This window comes from Medicago sativa, chromosome 3 (genome assembly GCF_051527215.1).
Source record: "Medicago sativa cultivar Bolivia chromosome 3, Bolivia_mono, whole genome shotgun sequence".
NCBI lineage: Eukaryota > Viridiplantae > Streptophyta > Magnoliopsida > Fabales > Fabaceae > Medicago > Medicago sativa.
In genome coordinates this window covers 47286897-47308901 of record NC_140751.1, presented here as the reverse complement: position 1 = coordinate 47308901, position 22005 = coordinate 47286897, and the positions used below count along the sequence as shown (strand labels likewise).

General features: G+C 34.4%; 2 protein-coding genes across 2 annotated transcripts; one reads left to right on the top strand and one right to left on the bottom strand.

The window, feature by feature from the left end:
* Positions 1-8509: 8509 nt before the first annotated feature.
* On the bottom strand, positions 8510-10623 carry LOC146937814 (uncharacterized). The gene is made up of 2 exons (XM_085749530.1): positions 10537-10623; positions 8510-10423 (listed from the first exon to the last, which is right to left on the bottom strand). The coding sequence occupies exons 1-2, from the start codon at positions 10621-10623 to the stop codon at positions 8510-8512; spliced, it is 2001 nt and encodes a 666-aa protein (XP_085605656.1).
* Positions 10624-18882: 8259 nt separating this feature from the next.
* Positions 18883-19821, top strand: LOC146937813 (putative F-box protein At3g29830). The gene has a single exon (XM_085749529.1). The coding sequence runs from the start codon at positions 18883-18885 to the stop codon at positions 19819-19821; it is 939 nt and encodes a 312-aa protein (XP_085605655.1).
* Positions 19822-22005: the final 2184 nt, after the last annotated feature.

The window sequence follows — 22005 nt, the reverse complement described above, 5'->3', positions numbered from 1 at the left end:
CTCAACCAAAATCTGACTTGCTTAAACAAAATCTAAACAAAAAGTCCAACGTGAATCTTGCTGAACATTACTTCTCAAGTTAAATATTAATGGTCAACAATAATTAAAATGGAGTGAATCAGTCCCTACATAAAGTGTCAAATACATGTAAATTATGAGGAAGCATAATTGAAAGCATCATAAAAATAATTTTAAATTTTGAGCTTCTATAGGAATTCAACAAGCCTAACTGAATCTAATTGACAGAAGCTACCTCTTACAAGTTCAAATTAACAAAGCTAGGCCGCAAAACATTTAGGAAATCAATGACAAAATGCAATAGAAACACAAATCACTAGAAGTAATCTCAACTCATGAACATCTTACGATCAGGGCCGACCCATAGTCAATGGAGGTTGGACTCATCCCAACTTGGATAAACGAAGAGAAACAGACTTAGGAAGAAGTGACTTGGTGAAAAATCCAGCTATTTGGTCTTGAGAAGAAACTGGGAGGAGCTTCAACATGCCAGCTTGCAATTTTTTCTCTGATTATATTTGGTCTTGAGAAGAAACTGGGAGGAGCTTCAACCCGCCCGAACCAAGTCCAATTTGACGGGTTTTCCCCGTTTTGACTGGATTTGGGTATGAGCTTGGGTTATCCCCGATTTCAAAACGTGGGTATGGGACAGGTAATTAACGGGTATATAGGTACCCACCCCGAACCCATACCCAAACCCGTCCCGAATGCAGAAAATTAATTTATGTTGATATGCTATGTTATTTTGTTTGATAATTGTCGTGTTATAAAAACTACCATTGATATTTAAAGTAGCAACTAAATCAATCGGTCTAATAAATGTTAAAGTGAGCATATTGCTGGATAGTTCATTACAACATTTCTCTAGGGGTTGCAAAAATACTTCTATTTTTTATTAAAAAAAATTATTCAATGCGGGGACGGGGATGAGGCGGGGATACCCGAACCCGTTGGGGACAGGGATGGGGTTCAATTTCTCATTCACGTTGGGTATGGGTAGGGTAACATGTAAGTATATGAGAATCAGGTATGGGGACGGGGAATGTAAAACTCGTCCCCACCCTGCCCCATTGCCATGCCTAGACTATATGACAGTCAATCTCTAAGTGTTTGGTCCTCTCATGAAATACAGAGTTAGCAGCTATGTGAAGGCCGCTCTGATTGTCACAGTAAAGCATAAGAAGTTTGGAGCATGTAATTTGGAGATCCTGAAGAAGGTAACGAAGCCATTGTAGTTCATAAGTTGTTGATGCCAAAACCCTGTATTCGGCTTCATATGAAGATCTATAAACAATAATTTGTTTCTTAGTTCTCCAAGAAATGAGGGAGTGACCTAAAAAAAACATTGACCAGAGATTGATCTTCTTGTATCACGACAACCTACCCAATCTGCATCTGAAAAACCTTGAAGGTTGATGGATGAATTTATGAGAAAAAATAAACCCTTGCTAGGTCTTAAAGCTGCAGTGTGATGAAAAATGGTGGGATTGGAAAGAAACTGGCTCAATTTGTGGGTGATGAAGTTTGTATCAGGTATGGTAGTGTTATCATATAACAATCTACCTACCAATCTTTTGTATGATGGAATGTCCTCATAAGGTTTCCCAGTATCATGATGAAGCTGGATAGAGGGATCTGAAGGTGTAGATACGGGTTTGGAGCCAATGAAGCCCGAGTTAGATAGAAAATCAAGGCAATACTTCCTTTAACAAAGTTAAATGCCAAGTTTGGAATGAGCATCTTCAATGCCAAGAAAGTAATTTAACTGACCCAAATATTTGATCTTGAATGATGTATCTAAGATAGTTTTGATGTGTTGGAGCTCAGATAGAGAATTTCCAGCCAAAATTATGTCATCAACATACACCAAAAGCACTATGAAGGACTCAGATGTTTTCTTATAAAATAGAGAATGATCTGAAGAAGCTTGAGTACAGTGTTGCTTCAATTTATAAAGTGATTTGTTCAATTGACACGATTGAGTTTACTGGTTATGATGCCTGGAGATAGAATCATGTAGGCATCTTCCTACAACTCTCCATGCAGGAGAGCATTATTTACATCAAGATGATGTAAAAACTAGTTGTTGATTGAAGCCAAAGCAATAACAAGTTTGATTGTAGTTAACTTAGCAACAAGAGAATAAGTGTCAAAGTCAAGCCCTTCAATCTGAGTGTAACCTTTAGCAACCAACATTGCTTTATACCTTTCTATTAAGCCATCAACGTTATGATTAACCTTATATATCCATCTGCAACCAATAGCTTTAGCATGAGGTGGTAAATCTACAATCTTCCAAGTACCAGTCTTCTCAAGGGCCAATAACTCAACTTGCATCGCTTGTTTCCAACAATCATGCTTGCTTGCGTCAACATATGTGGTTGGCTCAGTGTGAGATTGCAAGGAAAAGTCAAAAGAAGAATTATTAGCAGACAAATGGTCATAGCAAAGAGATTGAGAAATGGGATATGTGGAAGACTGAGCATTATTACAAACAAAATCTTGTAAATGGGAAGGTGAAGTTCCAAGTCTGTTGGAACGTTTAAGTGAAGTTATAATGCAAGGTTGAGGAATAGTGATAGGGGTCTAAGGTATGGGAATGTCATCAACAACAAAAGATGAGGCTGAAGGTTCAATAGAAGGTGGGGTGTTATTTGTGAAAATAGAAGGTTTAGAGACATACTCCCAATCATGAGGGGTAGAGGATGAAGTGGTGTGACAGGGAAGAATATTTTCATGGAAAGTAACATGTCTGGAAATGGAAATTTCTCTGGAACTTAAATAAAAAAGAGCATAGCCTTTGTAACCTGACTTGTAACCCAAGAAAATGAATTTGCTAGCTCTAGATTGAAGTTTAGTTCTATGATTTTGAAGTGTGGAAGCATACCAGAAGCAACCAAAGACTTTAAAGTAGTTTAGGTCAGGAAATTGATGGTGAAGGACAAAATAAGGTGATTGATTATTAAGCAAAGGAGTTGGAACTTAATTGATAAGACCAGAAAGGTGGAGGTAATTTGGATAGAAAAAGTAAGGCTCTGCCAACATTAAGAATGTGTTGGTGTTTTCTTTCAACTCTTCCATTTTGTTGGGGAGTTTCAACACAAGATTTTTGGTGGATAATGCCATGAGAAGCATAAAAATCATGAAGCATGAATTTTGTTCCATTGTAAGTTTTTATGTATTTGGGAGTTATGTGAAATTGGTTTTTTTATCAAGGTTATGAAGTTCTTAACATGATTAGAAACTTCAACTTTGGTTTTGAGTAATATTATCCAAAGGAATCTGCTATGATCATCTAAAATGGTAAGAAACCATGAATAGATGAAATAGAAATTGGAGCCCAAATATCAAAATGAATTAACTCAAAGTTTGCAGAAGTATTAGAAAGACAATTCTTAATTTTGTACCAATTCATAAACTCCTTTCTGAAGATTTTGTTCTTCATAAGAACATTTAACAGTATAATAAAATGCATATGCTAAAGAAATTTTAAATAAAGAAAATAAATAAAATAAATCTATCATGATTTAAAAACATATTTAATTAGGTCTTTAATTAAATATGCTTACACTATTTTACTCAAAACAAATGACCTTCAACATTTGAATAGGAAAATCTCATTGGAAGATTTTCTAGTCGGTCGAAATCCATATTTCACTTCGTTTTGAGTCAGCGGGGGCTGATCCCCCAAAACTTAGCTATTTAGGTAGGAACTCTTTCCAATTATATCTCATACAACTTTCAAATCATTTGGGTGAGTAACTTCTTACTCTAATCTATCATATAGATGTTCCCAAATATTGCTTCTAAATATATTTTAATCTTATTAAAATAATTTAGTTAAGTTAAACCCAAAGAATAATAGTCGGGTAAATGGAATTACCTCACCACAACTTACTAGTATAGAAAATGCACTTCGCGGAGGCGAACCCACACATTCGAGACTAGTCTTGAAGGGTATTATCCTTTGGAAAGCATTTAACTTACTATTCTATTTTGAAGGATTTTAATTAAGTTGATCTGACATGTGTATCGTATACACACATCTAATATTATACATGACATTCATGTTCATAGATAACAAGTATACATAAGATATTTAAAATATAAATGCACTAATCTAAACACACATTTCATGCATCACATACATAAAATAATAAACTAGGTAGTATGGTTTTGACCTCCTAACGCGTAAGAATTAAATAAACTACTTTATTACAATTCTTTGACCCACGAGCAAGCTTCAAAAGTTTCTCCATCAAAATCATCTTTTGGCGTCGTCTTCTCTTCAACTTGAGCATTTAAATTATTTAACACTTAAATAAAATAATTAAAGTAAACCACGACACACAGGTCTAATTTTTTATTTTTTTGGTCTAGTAGCCTAGTGGCTGGAGCTCATACAATTAAATGTGGAGAAGTGGGGTGTCTGGGGTTCGAACCCCAGCCCCTGCATAAATTATGCAATATCCCTACCAACTGAGCTAAGCTCACGGGGACGACGCATGTCGTATTTAAATAAAATAAATCACGACACGCAGGCCGTATTTAAATAAAAAACTATGACACGCAGGTCATATTTAAATAAATGAGCAAACTCCAATATAAACTAAGGTCATAACCATATACCATAAATTAAATAATAATAACAACTATTTATTATTATTTTAAACAATTTTAGAGTCAATCAAGATTTCTGGGGCGACCTCTTGAGCACACCTTATGCTAAAGGGGAAATGCTGCCGATGCTAATATAATCCATTTTTGATTCTTCAGAAGAAAAAAAAAAGAGTCAATCAAGATTTGGAGATAATATTTTGACCGAGATATATGTCATATAAAATTGATTCATATATATATATATATGATATTTGCTAGAAGAAACTAAGAAAAATATATTAAATCAACAGACAACTCCTCAAGCACAAGGAGTGCTTAAGAGAGCTGCCAAGAAACTGTTACAATAATGTTAAGCCACAAGCAGCTAGAAGCCAAGAAAACTAAAGCTAACAATTACACAATAGCTTTAAGGCAACTAAGAGGATTCTGCCTCCATACAGAGTAGTCAAAATCAAACAGGATGTAGTACGACTTCAACCACCAATAAGTTTGGAGTTTAACCTTTTCAACAAGAGTCTCAAGTGGCTCCGACTTGTTGTGGAAAATCCTTTTGTTGCGATCTTTCCAAATAACAAAGAGAACTGAAGTCCAAATAGTGGTAAACGCAATCCTAGAGTTTTTGGAAGACCCTCCAAGACCACGAAACTGATGAGCATGAACAAGAATGTCTCCATGAAGAACCGCCTCGAACCCCAACAACTTTGTAACCAGGTACCAAAGCCGCCTCGACACATGGAGTTTCCACACCCACCTGTCAATCGTTCCAACCTGCAAAACAAAAACAGACAAACGCTCCACACACTCCATAAGAAGCCCCTCCTCCCAATCAAATAACCTCCTCCGCCACTTCCACGCCTCACCTCCAAAACCCTATCCTAGCACACACATCTCCGACACCGTAGCTAGTTTATTGTCCGCAAGATGAAAAAGCCTACTATAGGACCTTTCCAGCAGATAATCATCCAACCATGGATCCAACCAAAACAGCGTTGAGCGACCATCCCCCACCCTCCTAATAATGTTGTCTGATAGCCACCTATTATCTACCATTCCCACCCTGGATCGAATTTGATTCAAAGTGCGCCACCAAACCGATCCACCACCATCACCAAACCGCACCCTCCCTCCCTCCTCACCATATTTGGCGCAAAGAACTACCTTCCACAAACTCTCCCTCTCTTCCAACAACCTCCACACCCATTTACCTAACAAAGAAATATTAAACTCCTTCAACCGTTTCACCCCCAAACCTTCATTCTCCGTTTGTGAGCAAATAGTATCCCATTTAATCCAAGAGATTTTCCTAACATCCTTACCACCCCCCCAAAAAAATTTGCATAAAATAGAATCAAGGGAAGAAATAATACCTGAGGGAGCTTTGAAGAAAGAAAGGAAATAAACCGGAATAGCAGACAGAACGGACTTAAGCAGAACCAACCGACCACCCAAAGATAAATTTTTACACTTCCACCTAGACAGGCGACTTCGGATCCTTTCAACCAACGGATACCAAAACTGAATCTTCCTAGGATCTCCACCAATAGGCAGCCCCAAGTACATAAAAGGAAGACGGCCATGCTTACACCTCATAACTGAAGCCGCCTCATGAAGCCAAGAATCATTGACGTTAACACCAAATAACATACTTTTGTTAAAATTGACTTTCAAGCCTGAGATCGATTCAAATAACAATAAAACCTCCTTCATTGCTTGAACATTAGCCCAACTCTTAACCCCGACCAACAGGGTATCATCCGCAAACTGAAGATGAGAAGCAGACACTATAACTTGCGCCCCAATACTGTAAGGAGTAAAAATATTATTGGAGACCAATGCCAACATCATAACATTTAGCCCTTCAGCCACCAACAAAAACAAGAAAGGGGAAAGAGGATCCCCTTGTCGCAGACCACGCTCAAAACAAAACTCATCTGTTGGACACCCATTCACTTAAACGGACGTTGTAGCTGTCGTAACACACTCCATAATCCAAGACCGCCATAAAACAGGAAAATTCATTTTACCCAACACCTCATCAAGGTAACCCCAATCCACCGAATCATACGCTTTTTCAAAATCAACTTTAAACATGAGGAGGTCTTTTTTTGCTTGCCTAGCATCATCAACAATTTCATTTGCTATCAAGATTCTGTCCAAAATTTGCCTACCTTTAATAAAAGCTGACTAAGTTGTAGAAACTACGTTACCAACAACGTTCCTTAATCTGTTTGCCAATACTTTGGAAAGAATTTTGTAAATGCTACTTACCAAAGAAATTGGGCGAAAATCAGCCACCCGTTGCGGACTGTCAACCTTTGGGATCAAGGCTATGAAAGTTGAATTTAGACCCTTCGTCAGCTTACCATTGCGGTGGAATTCAGCAAAAAAGTTCAGCAAATCAATCTTCAACACCTCCCAAAAATCTTTAAAGAAGCCCAAATTAATACCATCTGGACCAGGACATTTAAAGCTATCACAGACCCATATTGCATCTTTAATTTCTTCTAACAGAAAGGGTTTAATAAGCTCAGCCCCTTCCGCAACTGAGATCGAACGAAACACCAACCCGCTAATGTCTGGACGAAGCAACGATGACCTCTGAAAGTGATTTTTGAAATGTTGAAAGACAGTATTCCGCACCTCTGTTACCCCATCAATTGGTACCCCATTAACATTTAAAGAAATTAGAGCATTTGAGCGCCTACGAGCTGACATAAGACCATGAAAAAATTTAGAATTTGCATCTCCTTCTTTCAACCATGTAACTCGCGACTTCTGCCACGACATACAAGCTTGCAACTTTGAGAATACCATGATGTCAGTCGACAATCCATGCAGCTCGACCTCCTCCTCAACAAACAACTCGCGACCCTCCCCGATCACATCTAAAACCGCCACTCTATTTTTAGCATTCTGAATTTTACTGTCAATATTCGAAGTATGATTCAAATGCCAACATCTCAACTTCTCCTTTAACAACTTTAATTTTTCCTTAAGAACAAAACCGCTCCAACCAAATACATGTGTCGCCTGCCAGAATTCTTTTACAAAGTCAAAATAACCTGGAATGTCCACCCAACACTTTAACATTCTAAGAGGTTTTGGCCCCCAATTTTGTTCATCAATTGTTAAAACAATAGGACAATGATCTGATAGCCCTCTTGGAAGAGCCACTTGAATACAATTAGGAAAATTGGAACTCCAGATCTCTGACAGTAAGAAGCGATCTAAGCGGCTCATCGATAAACCATCACCACGATACCAAGTAAATTTACGACCACAGAAAGGTAAATCGATAAGAAAATTACTATCAATGAAATGGTTGAAAGAAACAAAACAATCATTACCACTGGTGGTTGAACGACTTTTTCTCTCTTCACAAGAACGAACGGCGTTAAAATCACCAGGAATGCACCAAGCATCTGTACTATATCTCTGAATCAGAACACTTAACTCATTCCACAAAAACTGGCGACCACCATTATCACACGGGGCATAAACATTGGCCAAAACAAAATCAACATTATTTATGATAAATTTCCCTTTTACAATCAAAGCATTAGATAAATTCAATGTCATCCAAACGTCCACCACACTACTATCCCACATCGTCACAATACCCCCGGACGCTCCAACTGACGGTTTAAAAGAATAAGACACATCCTCCGAACCCCACAAAGAACGACACAAAACATCATCCACCACTTCCAATTTAGTTTCTTGAATAAAGAAAACATTCGGACGCCTCTCTGTAATTAACCTCCTAATCTCCCTCTTCTTCTCCACCGCCCCCAACCCCCGAATATTAAAAGAAAAAATCTTCATTACAAACCCCCTACCCCTACCACCCCACCACCGCCTCCCTCACTCCCTACTTCCCACCACCTCTAGCTAACACTTGAAAGCTATTGTTACACTTAATGCCAATAACCTCCCCAACACCCATAATGTCAGCCTCCACCCCCTTAGCATCACCATGTAAAGTAGCCCAAGTCTCCCACTCTTTAGTTTTAGTAGCATTCCCCGACCCGGCAGATAAAGATACACATTTCTTATTACCTGAAGAGGAGTTAGATGAATTCACCTTTGCTTTCTTCTTTTTAGAACGTTTCAGAGAGCGGATCAATTCATTTCTATCTGCCGCAGATAACCTTGCAATCTTTTTTAACCCAGTCAACGATGGTGCCACTTTTCTTCTTTTACGGACTTGTTGAGAAAAGGTAGACTCATTGTTGGGCTTGGTCATTGATGTGCCTTCACTATTTCCTGCCAAAGACTTGCTCTTAGGACGACTACTAGTTTCCATCTTCACAACTTGAACGGTGTCCGACTGTAACTTTGTAAATTGTTGATTAACAGTATCACTATTAACCTCGTTATCTTCATTTGTTTTAGAAACCCAATCATCATGTATCTGTTGCACAAGAGCATCCACAATTGGCTCGTCCTCTTTAAAACCTTCGGGAATTGAACATTGTGACTTATTATCATCTTCACATTCAACTAAACAAGCATCTTCCGCAAAACCAAAGTCAATATCCTCAATAATGCGAATTGGAAAAATTTTCCCATCAATCCACACCTCTACGATCACATTAATTTCTTTTAACATAGAAGTAGCAACTAGAATACGCGCATAGTCCATCCTGACTTTGTTAACAGTACAATCATCAATTTTGAGAAGTCTACCTTGTGTTGCTGCCAGCTCTAAAAAGAAGATATTGTTCCAAGCCTGAAGAGGCACCCCATAACATCTCACCCAGGTGCCCCTCTCATAATTCACAATAGTCTCCTTCGTCCAAGGTCTACAATCTTCTAAAAAATTACCAATCAAATCAGCCGCCGCCTTAAAGAGTTCCACAACATCACCTACCACTCCCGGATGCAATAAAACATTATCACCTCCCAAAGAAATTAACCTGAAATCCACAAACCCCGCATCCAAGAACGATTGTTGAACAACAGACAAACAAAACTCATTTTTTAGTTTAGCTAAAATACTTTTGGATGCCCATTCAATATCTTCTTGGAACGGCATGAATTTACACATCACCTTCGCTTCGCCTTCAATACCAACAACCGGCTCCTTCACTACCCCTTTGTCAACCTTCACCGCCCCATTAACTTCACCTTCAACTCCTTTCGGTGCCAACTTCTCCTTCCTCCCCGAGCACTCAATCTCCCCCACCTTAACCACCAACTCTCTCTCCCTCTCCTTCTCACTTCTAATAGCTGCCTCCTTTACCTTTTCCAATTCTTGGTTACGGTTTCCCTCACTCACAACTTCTCCTCCCTTCAACTCCCTCTTTTTTTTACCATCCAATAATCCACCATTTTTTTCTCCCTCAACTCTCCCTTGTTTCGGTCTCTCCACAACACCCTCCTTACTCCCTTCCTCCTTCACAAACCTATCAAACTTGGCAACATTCGCAAACAAACGCAAGTCCCCAAAGAAAACATTATTAAGAGCTTTATTCAATTTGGCCACATCCCGCACTTTCAAGAATTTTACAAAACCAAAATGCTGACCATGAATATTACAGTATAGAGAAACATAAACATCCGACAGAATTCCACAAACCTCCAAACCTTTCCTTAAATCAACATATAACAGACGATTGGGAAAATTAGTTGTGTTATTAGTTATGTAAAACACCGCTGATACCTGTGTCGACACAGCTGGAGCATTACCACTTCCACCTCCAACGGTTAGTGTTGTTGATAAATTCTGCACAGCCCCACTGTTACCATTATCTCCCTTTGACTTACGTTGTAAAATCCTGTCCTGCTCTGCCAAATCACGTGAACATGAAAACGGACGATCCCGGCGGTGTGTCGGTGATCGTCCACGTCTGACTTCCTTCGCATCCCCAACTTTAGAGTGCACTGAACAATAACCTTCTCTGCTGCGTGACCTGCTTCTGTTACCCACTCCACCACACCAGTCAAAACTGTCACCCCTTGAACCTGAACCTCCATGTCCATTGCCCTGTCGCTGTCCGTTCCGTCCGCTGCTTTCCGGTCCCAATGCTTTCCTTCCTCTGTAACTCACCCAAGTCCATTCCCCCTGTTCCCCTCCCCTTTGTGCCTCCCTGTCATATGGCCCAACCCCTCCCTGATGTCTCACCACCGGAGAAAGAATCCGGCGCGGTGGTTCACGGCTGTACCGGTAACCCCTGCCTCTCGCAGACACTCTCCTACCACTCAAGCTCACGATCGCTCGTTAAATTTCTCTCCAGGATTTTCGGAACCCTCCCTTTTGAAACTATTTTTAAAGTCTACCAGGTCATAACAAATAAAATTAAAATATGCAAATTTTAGGAGCAAATCTAAAAGAACATATATGATATTGAAACTTTTTTAAAATCATGATCCTTTTAAATTAGAAATAAATTGTATAATATCATGCAAATCTATTACTATATAAATTCAAAATATCATGTCTGATATTGAAACTATTTCAAATCATGATCTTTTAAATTCACTATCACATTAGGATCGTTTATTACCTTTTCAAACAACTTTTGAAAAACAATCCAAAAGGTAGATTTTTTTTATTTAATTAAATATAGTAATATTGACCCTCAATAATTATTATAATTAAATATGTTTTATCATGATCCTTTTAAATTAGAAATAAATTGTATAATATCATGCAAATCTATTACTATATAAATTCAAAATATCATGTCTGATATTGAAACTATTTCAAATCATGATCTTTTAAATTCACTATCACATTAGGATCGTTTATTACCTTTTCAAACAACTTTTGAAAAACAATCCAAAAGGTAGATTTTTTTTATTTAATTAAATATAGTAATATTGACCCTCAATAATTATTATAATTAAATATGTTTTATTTAGGCAATCAATTTGTTTCCAAAACAAATTATGGTGCTAAAATTATGTAAATATTTTATTTCCAAATTCAAAAAATCATATATGATATTGAAACACTTTCAAAATCATGATCTTTAAAATTTACTACCTTTCTCCAATTGAAATAAATAAATTAAAATAAATATTTTCAAGGATTGTTTGTTTAGCATGAACAACCAGATCTTTGATGCTTCACCAGATTTGTATATCGAAGCTCAATCTCACGAATCGTTCAAATTCACAGCAATCTCTATGAAAACAATTGATCGAATGATACAACCATAATAATACTACAACTCTTGTATAGTTGGGTATCCTAATACGACAATCAAACTATCAATAGTTTTAACAATTGTTTGATCAGTATGGACAACCGGATCTTTGATGCTTCACCAGAATCGGATATCGAAGCTCAATGTCACGAATTGTCTACAAATTCACAATCAATTTCATAAAACCTCTTGAATGAATGAATTCACCAATATATAACATATAATGATGTTGTATTAGAATCATATATCACATATATGAACTCCATATATGAACTCGATCTATCAATTTTAATTAATTATTATTTAAACATGTTTATACGATTCTCAAAAGAAATGCAGTAATTGTCCTCGTGAGTTTAACTCAGTTGGTTGGGACAATGCATAAAATATACAAGGTCCGGGGTTCAAACCCCGACCACTACAAAAAAAAGAAATGCAGTAATTTACCATTCAATTATCATATAATAGAATTAAGCTAATTCATATTTACCATTCAATTATCATATAATAGAATTAAGCTAATTCATTCAAAATAAATTAGTTTATTCAAAGAAATTCAATTTGTGAACAACTATATTAATTCACACCATGTATACATCACATATATACATGACAAGCAAATCACGTGCTCATGATTACATATCTTTTTGAACGATTTCAAAACGTGCAAATCCTTCACACTTTGCGATTTCGGTATTTTGACGGAAACATATTTGAATCAAAACTATTCGCAAATCGAAATTTGGCAACCACGTCATATGTGTATAAATATTGCCGCATATATATAATTCTGAATCCAATTATATTTGTTTCCTTTCAGCCAAATTCATATAAAAAATTACTATTAACGATTTGTATAAATTTGAATCATATTCAAACTTCATAATTTAGATTCGAATTTAATGATTTAATCAGAACCAACGCTCTGATACCACTGAAGGGATTTCAAGAGGGGTTTTTCAAAATTTTAATCCTCTTAGCGAAAAAAAAAATTGAAACGGATCTTGATTAAATCATTAAACAAAAATCAAACACACACTTAAACAATTTAAGGATTCATTTGTTTACCTCTTGAAGAGCAGAACCTTTATAGAAGAATTGTTTCTTATCACGAGCAAAGCAACGTAGCGATGCCTCTACTTAGTCCATACGAACAGAACAAGGTTTAAAGAGCGGCGGCTAGGGTTTCACAACTTTGTGAATTAGGTTAAGCACTTCAACAAAAGTTTGTAATGCTTCAGCACAAGGGTTCTATTTATAGAACCACTTGTGTGGTCAGCAAGCCAAGCACTTAAGTACACTGTACCTTACGGTGCACCGTATTTCACTTAAACACACTGTACCTTACGGTAGACCGGGTTTCACTATTTTTTGTAAATTAAATAATACAGTCATATTTAATTATTTAACTACTAATAACTCTCACTTATTATTTTATAAATAAGTCTTACTTGTTTAGTTTCCCGTAACATTGGCAATAATATTAAATCACATATTTAATATTATAAACAGTGAGCGGTATTTAGCAACACATCACTACTACCTAACTGACGAGAATGTCATGTGATCTGACGAAACCTTCTCTGTGATAATGATCGTGTGTATAATTACCCTTTTGCCCTCATGTTTATATTGAACACAAGGCATATCATGTCACCCTTGTCCACTTCAATATTGGCCCGTGGACATTTCTCCTATCATGTAGGAGGGGCAAATTCCATCTAGGCCGCTCATGTCCCTCAGCATGATTCGTGGAGTAACCATCAACCAACTTTATAGTTATCCTGGTACAGAAAACATTTGAATGGTGACAAAGCACTCGACTCCAACATCTAGGGTACATAGTGGTTTCAGGTCAAAGGGTGGAATACACCACTATCACTATGAGAATATCTAATGACATTTTTCATAACTTTTACTATGTAGTATTCTCATGTGGGTCAATCCAATATAAATATCTATGTGAAGACTTGATAACTCTTTATCCATGATCTGTGAGATGTGATCTTCAGTCTACCCACATAAAGTCTCTATGATTTAATGATATCCCACTTCACAATAAAGCTTGACTACGGATATTTTAAGAGTAATGTCTCTATGTTTAATGAGGTCTCACAATTAAGTTATACTTAATGTTCCATTAAACGGACTAGCTAGTCTAGGGACTTTGTTATTTTGAAACAAAACAAAATCAACAAAGAAATGCCTTATTATATATATATATATATATATATATATATATATATATACTATATTGATAATATATATTTATATCAATATCATGATACAAAGCCAAACTCAATCAATATAGATTGGCTATTCGGGCTTACTCCAACAGTTTTGAATGCCTTTTTTATGTTTGCAATCAAGTGTATAAGTCTTGAGGTCGAATTTGGGGTCAAGAGGATCAAAATTTGGGATTTTGGATGAAAAATGGTGGGTTCCCGAGAGGGAACAACCAAGAACAGGGTGACCTGTTCTGGTGTAACTCGCCTGGCGAGTTGGAGCTCGATAGGGTGAGTTTCCCAATAACAATACACCCCGTTTCGGGTGTTTCGTGCTATGGGGGATCGATCCGGACCGTCCAAATTGATTCTTTTGATGTAATTGTATTTAAACCTTCTAAACCTTTGGAAACATCAATTGGGTTGGATTGAACTTGGTTTTGTGAATTGTATCCTAAACTTTTTAAAAATGGTTCAAGATCATGAAATTTCCGAAAAACTCGATTTCTCAAGGGAAAAGGGTAGGACTAGGGTTGTCTAGTATTGTTATGATTTATAAAAATGTTTTGGATGAGAATCATGAACTTTAACTTGGTTTTGATTTGAAAACTTGAATTCTTAGAAAAATGGCAAAAACGATACAAACTTTGTGAAACTTTGGGATTAAGGTGAATTGGCCTATCAAAAGTATATTATACGCTACTTCACTCATATGTGACTTATGTGTATACTTAGTTGAGACATTAAAACTTGTTTGATTTGTTTTGATAAATAACTTAGGAAATGAAAGAAACGATACGAACTTAGAAAATTTTGGTATTTGTCGGAATTAGCCTATGATACGTACATGTATATGCCACTGCACTTATATGTGAATGGTGTGTATACTCGGTTGAAGCGTTGGAATTTGGTTAATTTGGTTTTGGAGAATTTTTCGGAAAATGCTAGTTTCACAAATTAGACGAACTTTGTCAAACTATTGCTTTATGGTTGGATAGCTAATTGGAGGCTTTGAATTCATGTTTATATGATAGAATGAGAATGAATTGATGATGATTGGGTGCCTAAAATGTGGAATGTTAAGATTTGGATAATAATCTATCTTCGGTGTTAAGTGTGAATTTGCTCTTATTGAATTTATAGTTGAATGTTGTTTATGATGATGATGAATGGTGTTGTCGAATTATTACATGCTAATGAAGATGATATCGATGGTGAATGCATGTATACTTAAAGAAGGTGAAAATTACGGTGAATTTGTTGGTGAACATGTGCATAGTGTGTCATATGTTCATGCATCATAAGTCTTAGGATATTTATATCCAATGAAGGTGATTTAGGATGTTATATCCAAGGAAGGCGATTAGAATACTCTGTATTCAAGGACAATGTTTATGATACATTTGTATCTAAGGTGACGACCTTGAGGTGACTGGTACCACATGCATATAGGAGTCGTGTTTAGGCGTTCTGCATAATTTGAAAAGTGTCGTAATTATTATGTGCTCAGTGAATATTTGCATGGTTGATGTGTATACTTGATTGGATTGTATACTTGGTGAAATGTGGAGAACCCTTGAATATGTAAGGATGTGTGGTGAATATCTATATTCGTATACTTGTTGAAAATGAATTTTGTTAAGTTGCTTAAATCAATTGAATTTAATTGTATCACTTATGTTCATTGATTAGGTTTAATTGTGAATTATGAACTAAACCCCAGTGGTTGTTTGGTTGACCGCCTTCCTTATCCGTATGATGAATAAACAGTGTGCATGCATAGATTTGCTTTCTTTGTTGAGTTGCTTGAGGATAGATTGGAGCTACCTCATTTATTGTTGTTTCGGGTCTAGTGTGTCGGCTCTGATTAGAACGTCTTTATGTTTGAAGTCTTATGACTATTTTGTTATTTTTATGACTCTGTTGTTGAGATGAGAATTTATATTGGTAATGTATTATGATTTGAGACATGGCTACTTGGAGATGTTTTATTAAACACAATTGTGATGTTGTTTTTATTCTGCTGCGATGTTTAGAGAAAATTGTTATTTATGCATGCTTGGTGATTTGTTGAAGGTGTAACATCGAAATTCTTGATATGCCGTATCATTAGCGTAAATTATCGCTTTTAGAGTTTAAGTTGTTACAGTTACTTAGGAGAGTTTACGATTATGTTCTTCTTCTTGATAGTTTCTATATCTATAAACATTTAATAGTTAAATATAGAGAGAATTAAGTTCCCATGATCATCCAAAAGTCACTCTCGAGACCTTGCTAATTCACGTGTGATGTTAACAAGAAGTGACTATTGTATCCTGGAGACTAGTTATGAGGCCAACTGCACCGGATAACTTATCTTTGGTGGCGAAATACTCTTAAGCCCAATGCATTAGCATGTAATAATTCGACAACACCATTCATCATCATCATAAACTACACCAGATTTCTTCTTCTAAATTCTATGTATCCTTCAAAAAAAAAAGTGATTGGTTACCGTGATGGGTGGAGATCTATTAGTCATTGGTTTTTGAATTTTTATCCCTACCCCTATCACAAAAAAAAAAAAAAAAGATAAGTCTGCCCCTATTTGAAAATTATTGTTGCAAATACCCCTATTCTCCTTTTAACTTGGCGATCATGTCCATTTTTTCAACATCCCTCTGCAACCTTGCAGGCTTTGCAGCTTTCTCTGAACCATTCTGTGTGAGTTCTACATTTAATTTAGCGAGCAGCATTTTTTAAAGTTTTTTTTCTTTTTTTTTTGACGTTAAGTTTTTTTTCTTGTTTGTTATTTCTTATCGGATGTCCTCGAAGGGACATTCTTGTTTGTTATTTCAATTGGCGAGCACGCTAATTTTTTACTTCACCAACCATATATAAATGGGCTATATAAATGGAGAGCAGCATTTTCTTAAGTTTTTTTTCTTGTATGTTATTTCAATTGGCGAGCAAAGCCTTTTGTTTTTGGTCTACTTCTAAAATGGCGAACATGCCTATTTTGTTTTTTTTCCTTTCGGTTTTACATTTTTTTTACAATCATTTATTAAAAATACCACATTTCTTGAATTTAAAAAAACAACCTAAACATGATTTTTTAATTAAACATTTAACAAAAATACATTAAAATGGAATGGATGTTGTGGAAAGGTCGTCCAAACAGTACTCGCATATTGACGGAAATGGATGTTGTGGAAAAAGCACCGAGAAAATATGGACTGTGTTCCAAGATCGGTCATATTCGCAGGAATTATCCAACTATTAATCACCAATAGTTAATTTTCTTCGTAATGTATTTTATTTTGAATTATCTTAATATAATTACTATTATTATTATTATTATTATTATTATTATTATTATTATTATTATTATTATTATTATTATTATTATTATTATTATTATTATTATTATTATTATTATTATTATTATTATTATTATACTTCTGCTCATCTATTTATTAATAATGTTTAATTTTTTTAATTAAAAGTATTTATATACAATGTAGGTAATTTCATTAAATATTAATACACAACGTTTACATTATATTATACTACTAGATGAACCTTCTTTCAAAAACGAAATTAAATTTCCTTAAAAAAACAAAATTAAACTATAATGGAATGGTCGCCATTTTATATATGGAACTAGGGCATGGTCCAAAAAAAAAAAATAATAAGTGCTCGCCAATTGAAAGTGAGTACAAGAAAAAAAATTAAAAAATTCCTGCTCGCCAACTTAAATGTAGGACGCACAGATATATTCAGAGAAAGCTGCAAAGCCTGCAAGGTTGCAGAGGGATGTTGAAAAAATGGACATGCTCGCCAAGTTAAAAGGAGAATAGGGGTATTTGCAACAATAATTTTCAACTAGGGGCAGACTTAGCATTTTTTTTTTTTGGTGATAGGGGTAAGAAAAAAAATTCGTGGTTTTTAGTTGGTTGTGGCACTCAAAGACTCGTTGTTGACTAATAAAGAATGATGGTCTAAATAGTTTAAGGGTTTTATAAACACATGTTCATAAAATTCGTGTTACAAACGTAATTTGAGCCAAGTGCGGTCTGTGTATTTGATATTTTATTTTTTGATAAAAACCGACGTACTTACCACTTTAGGGGAAAGCAGAAATATTTTTTTATCAGTGTCATTGAAAAATATAAGTATATTTTTTTACAACATGGAAATGCTAAATATATATACTTATAATTTCAATGAAAATGAAAATTTTATAAAAACTACTATTTATTATTTTAACACATTAACGCAATAAAAGAGCGGACCGGCGGGCACTTGGTGCCCTTCGTTTAGGATAATGTGAGCATTTTTTTTATTGGCTCAAAAAACCATTTATTATATTGACCATATGAATATGAAAACATATTCTACAAGGCAAAAAATAAAAAAAGCATTTATTATATTGACTATATGAATATGAAAACATATTCTATAAGGCAAAAAAATAAAAAAATTGAAAATCTTTTATTTTTTTACATATATGAATATGAAAACATATTCTATAAGGCAAAAAAATAAAAAAAATTGAAAACCTTTTATTTTTTTACATATATTTAGGAGAATTAAATATATTTTACCTTCTTGATTGGTTATTATATAATTAATATCTTACTCAAAAAAAACATATATTATATTGACTATCTAAAATTGAGAACAACCTCTGTATGGACAAAAACTTAAATATATTTTACCTTCTTTCTTGTTAGTTGTTATTATATAATAAATGCTCCATTAGACATATCATTTTCATAAAATCCTCATAAACTTTTACATAAGAGTCTTTAATCATTTGTATCATTCCTTTCTTTTCTCTATCAAACCCTTTCCATCACCACTATTATTCCAGATACTTAGATATGGCACAAAACTTTGACATGATCAGTTTGTTACCAGATGCATTACTTTTCATCATCATCTCACTCATTCCATTCAAGGAAGCTGTAAGAACATCCATCCTTTCCAAACGTTGGTTGCACTTGTGGAAAAACACAACCAACATTGAGTTCAATGAACACTTTTTTGTTGGATCTGAATTCCAAAGATGGGATTTTCTTCACTTCATTAAAATATGTATTGAAAATCACCAAGAAAATCCCATTGTTGAAAAATTATCTTTGACATTAGCAGATCCTGGTCATGTAACTAGTTCTGAGATTATCGGAACATGTGTTGATTTTGCTATTCAACAAGGGGTTAAAGATTTGGATCTAGATTTTTCTAGTCCTTATTGGACTGAAGAGGATATTGAAGAACCTGAAGCCTTTTTTGAACTGAGAACAAAGCTATATGAAAATAAAACCCTAAAATCTCTCAAGTTGTTTTCTTGCAGTTTTCCTAAAAATGAGTGGATGAAGTTCCATGCACTCAAAGAAGTTTCTTTAGGTTGGATGGAATTGAAAAACAATGCAATAAAAACTCTTTTATCGAATTGTAAAATGATCGAGATTTTAAGCATGAAAAAATGTTGGACATGGAATAGACTTGATTGTGTTGGAGTTGATGAATTACGTTTGAAAAGGCTCATTGTTGATAGTTGCTTTTTTATGGAGGGTGGATTTTTTATCGATGCGCCTAATTTAACTTATTTCAAGTTTTATGGGAATATCATGTATTTTGATATAGAATATTCCTCACACTTGGAAGAGGTTGATCTATACTTTGGCCTTGAATACGAAAATCCTGAAGAAGATGTCTTTATTTACAGCGCCATTAGAAATTTCAAATATGTTAAGGTTCTCACTGTCTGCGGTTTCATTCTCAAGGTAATACAAATTTCTGTTTTCTTTTCTGTATGAATTTTGTTCTAGAGTTTTAGATATATATCCTAGAAGTGCAAGTGAAAATAATTTTTTTTTGTTACTACATTGTATGCATTGATGAGCTCGGCTAAATGCAATTTTTGTACCAAAATATGACAAAACATTTGAATTAAAAACACTTACCTTGAGGAGTTATTATTTTCTAAACAATTGATACTTATATATTATTCATTTCTATTGAGTAAATTTATTCAACATATGCGTTTATTAATCATGTATCTCACTTTGTTGGATTGGATCATGCGAGATTTCTTCCAAAATTTGATTTATCTATAACTGTTGTTATATCCTTACCTGATTCTCTACAAAAATATAAATTAAATGAAGAAAACAATCTCAATTAAATGCATTAAACATTTATTATTTCGTATGCAATGGACGTTGCCATTTATTGTAGGAAATGGAGAGGATCTCAACTCATTTTGAAATGAGGCATTTGAAAATGAATACGAGACATTTGAAAATGATGACAAACTTGCAAAGTGATGAATGTCTTGGAGTCAGATTCTTCCTCAAAAGCTGTCCTATGTTGGAGCTCCTCACCTTTGACTTAGGATCAGGAAGATTAATTCATGTAAGTAGATTTTTTTATATCTTTATTCATAAAATTTAGGGACAATTAGAGTATTTTGGTTTTAAATTCAGTTTTTTTCTAGAAATGACTATTTGGTCTTATTGATATAATGTGTACTTATATGGTTGTATTCATTACACAAGGTTCCTGGTGAATACTACTACAAAGAAGTGGATTTTGATCATAAGAGAACTTGGTTAGAGAATGGAAATAGTTGTCAATGCTTGACATCAACCTTGAAGATGGTAGAGATGAATAATTTACTGGAGCTATGAATGAGATTTTAATGCTTCGTTTTCTTATCTGCAATGGGACTGTTTTAAAAAGGGTTAATATCAATGTGCAAAATGAAGAGACTGAGGTAGTGGAAAAATGTCGTAAAGTAGAAGAACTTATGATGACGATACCAAGGGCTTCAAATGATTTAGAAATATTGTTCTGTTATTGAACAAATAATTATTATTGTATTATTCTACTTTGTATTTTGTTTTTGAATATTAAGACACCTTTGACTTATTTTTGGAAAAACATCAATCAATGATATGATAGATTTTGGTTTTGGTTTGATTAAATAAACACTAATATGTGTGTGTTCTTTTTTTGTTTGCATACTTCATGGTTTTTATTTAAGGTTACTCGTTAAAATCGACGTTGTAATATAAGCAAAGTTTAAAAAATGACCCTGTCAAAATAGAAACAAATATTCTAACTTTGAAATTTGAGATTCTTCTTATTTTTTAGCCTCTAATATACGCTAGGTCTCGAAAAATGACTTAGAAATTGAATTTTTTCATGAATTTTTGCATGCATGTTTAGGACGTTGAACTACGGTTTTCTACAAAAAGTTAAAAAATTTTGACAAGGAAATAATTAACTATGAATTTTCATTCCTCATATTCATGAATTTCTTAAACCATCCATAATTAACTCATCCCTCGTGTAAAAATTCTAAAATTTGAAGATGAAGGTTCTTGTGATGTTTAGCCATACCTACAAAATTAGAGAACAAAATTTGACCATTGAGTATATGCTTACTTGGAACAAACTTGAAAATCAAATAAATTGAGGTTTATTCCAAATGCTATAAAAAATCAACTTTCCATTGTTTTCATCTTTGAATTTTGTGTGCTTTAAAAAGTTATAATTAATTGGTCTCTTGTATGAAGGTTATAATATTTTAACATTGTAAACATGCCAACAAAAAATCATTAAAAAAAATTCAACTTTGAAGTTACTCTTCTGAATTACGCATATATTAAAGGGTAAAAAATAAAAAGAATCTCAAATTACATAGTTATAATATGTGTTTTTATTTTTACAGAGTCATTTTTCCCTCAAAAAAAAATTTTACAGAGTCATTTTTCAGACTTCGTGTATATTACAGGGTCAATTTAAACGATTAACCTTTTTATTTGCAACTAGTTTATTAAAGATATTTATTGCTATACATTGATATAGTATGTCAAACTTTTTAATACATGCATTAAATCATATCATGTTATGAAATGTTAACCGGTGCCCCGGGGCACTTGTTAAGGATACTATAAAAGGAAATTATATAGTATTTATTGCATTGAAAACTATGT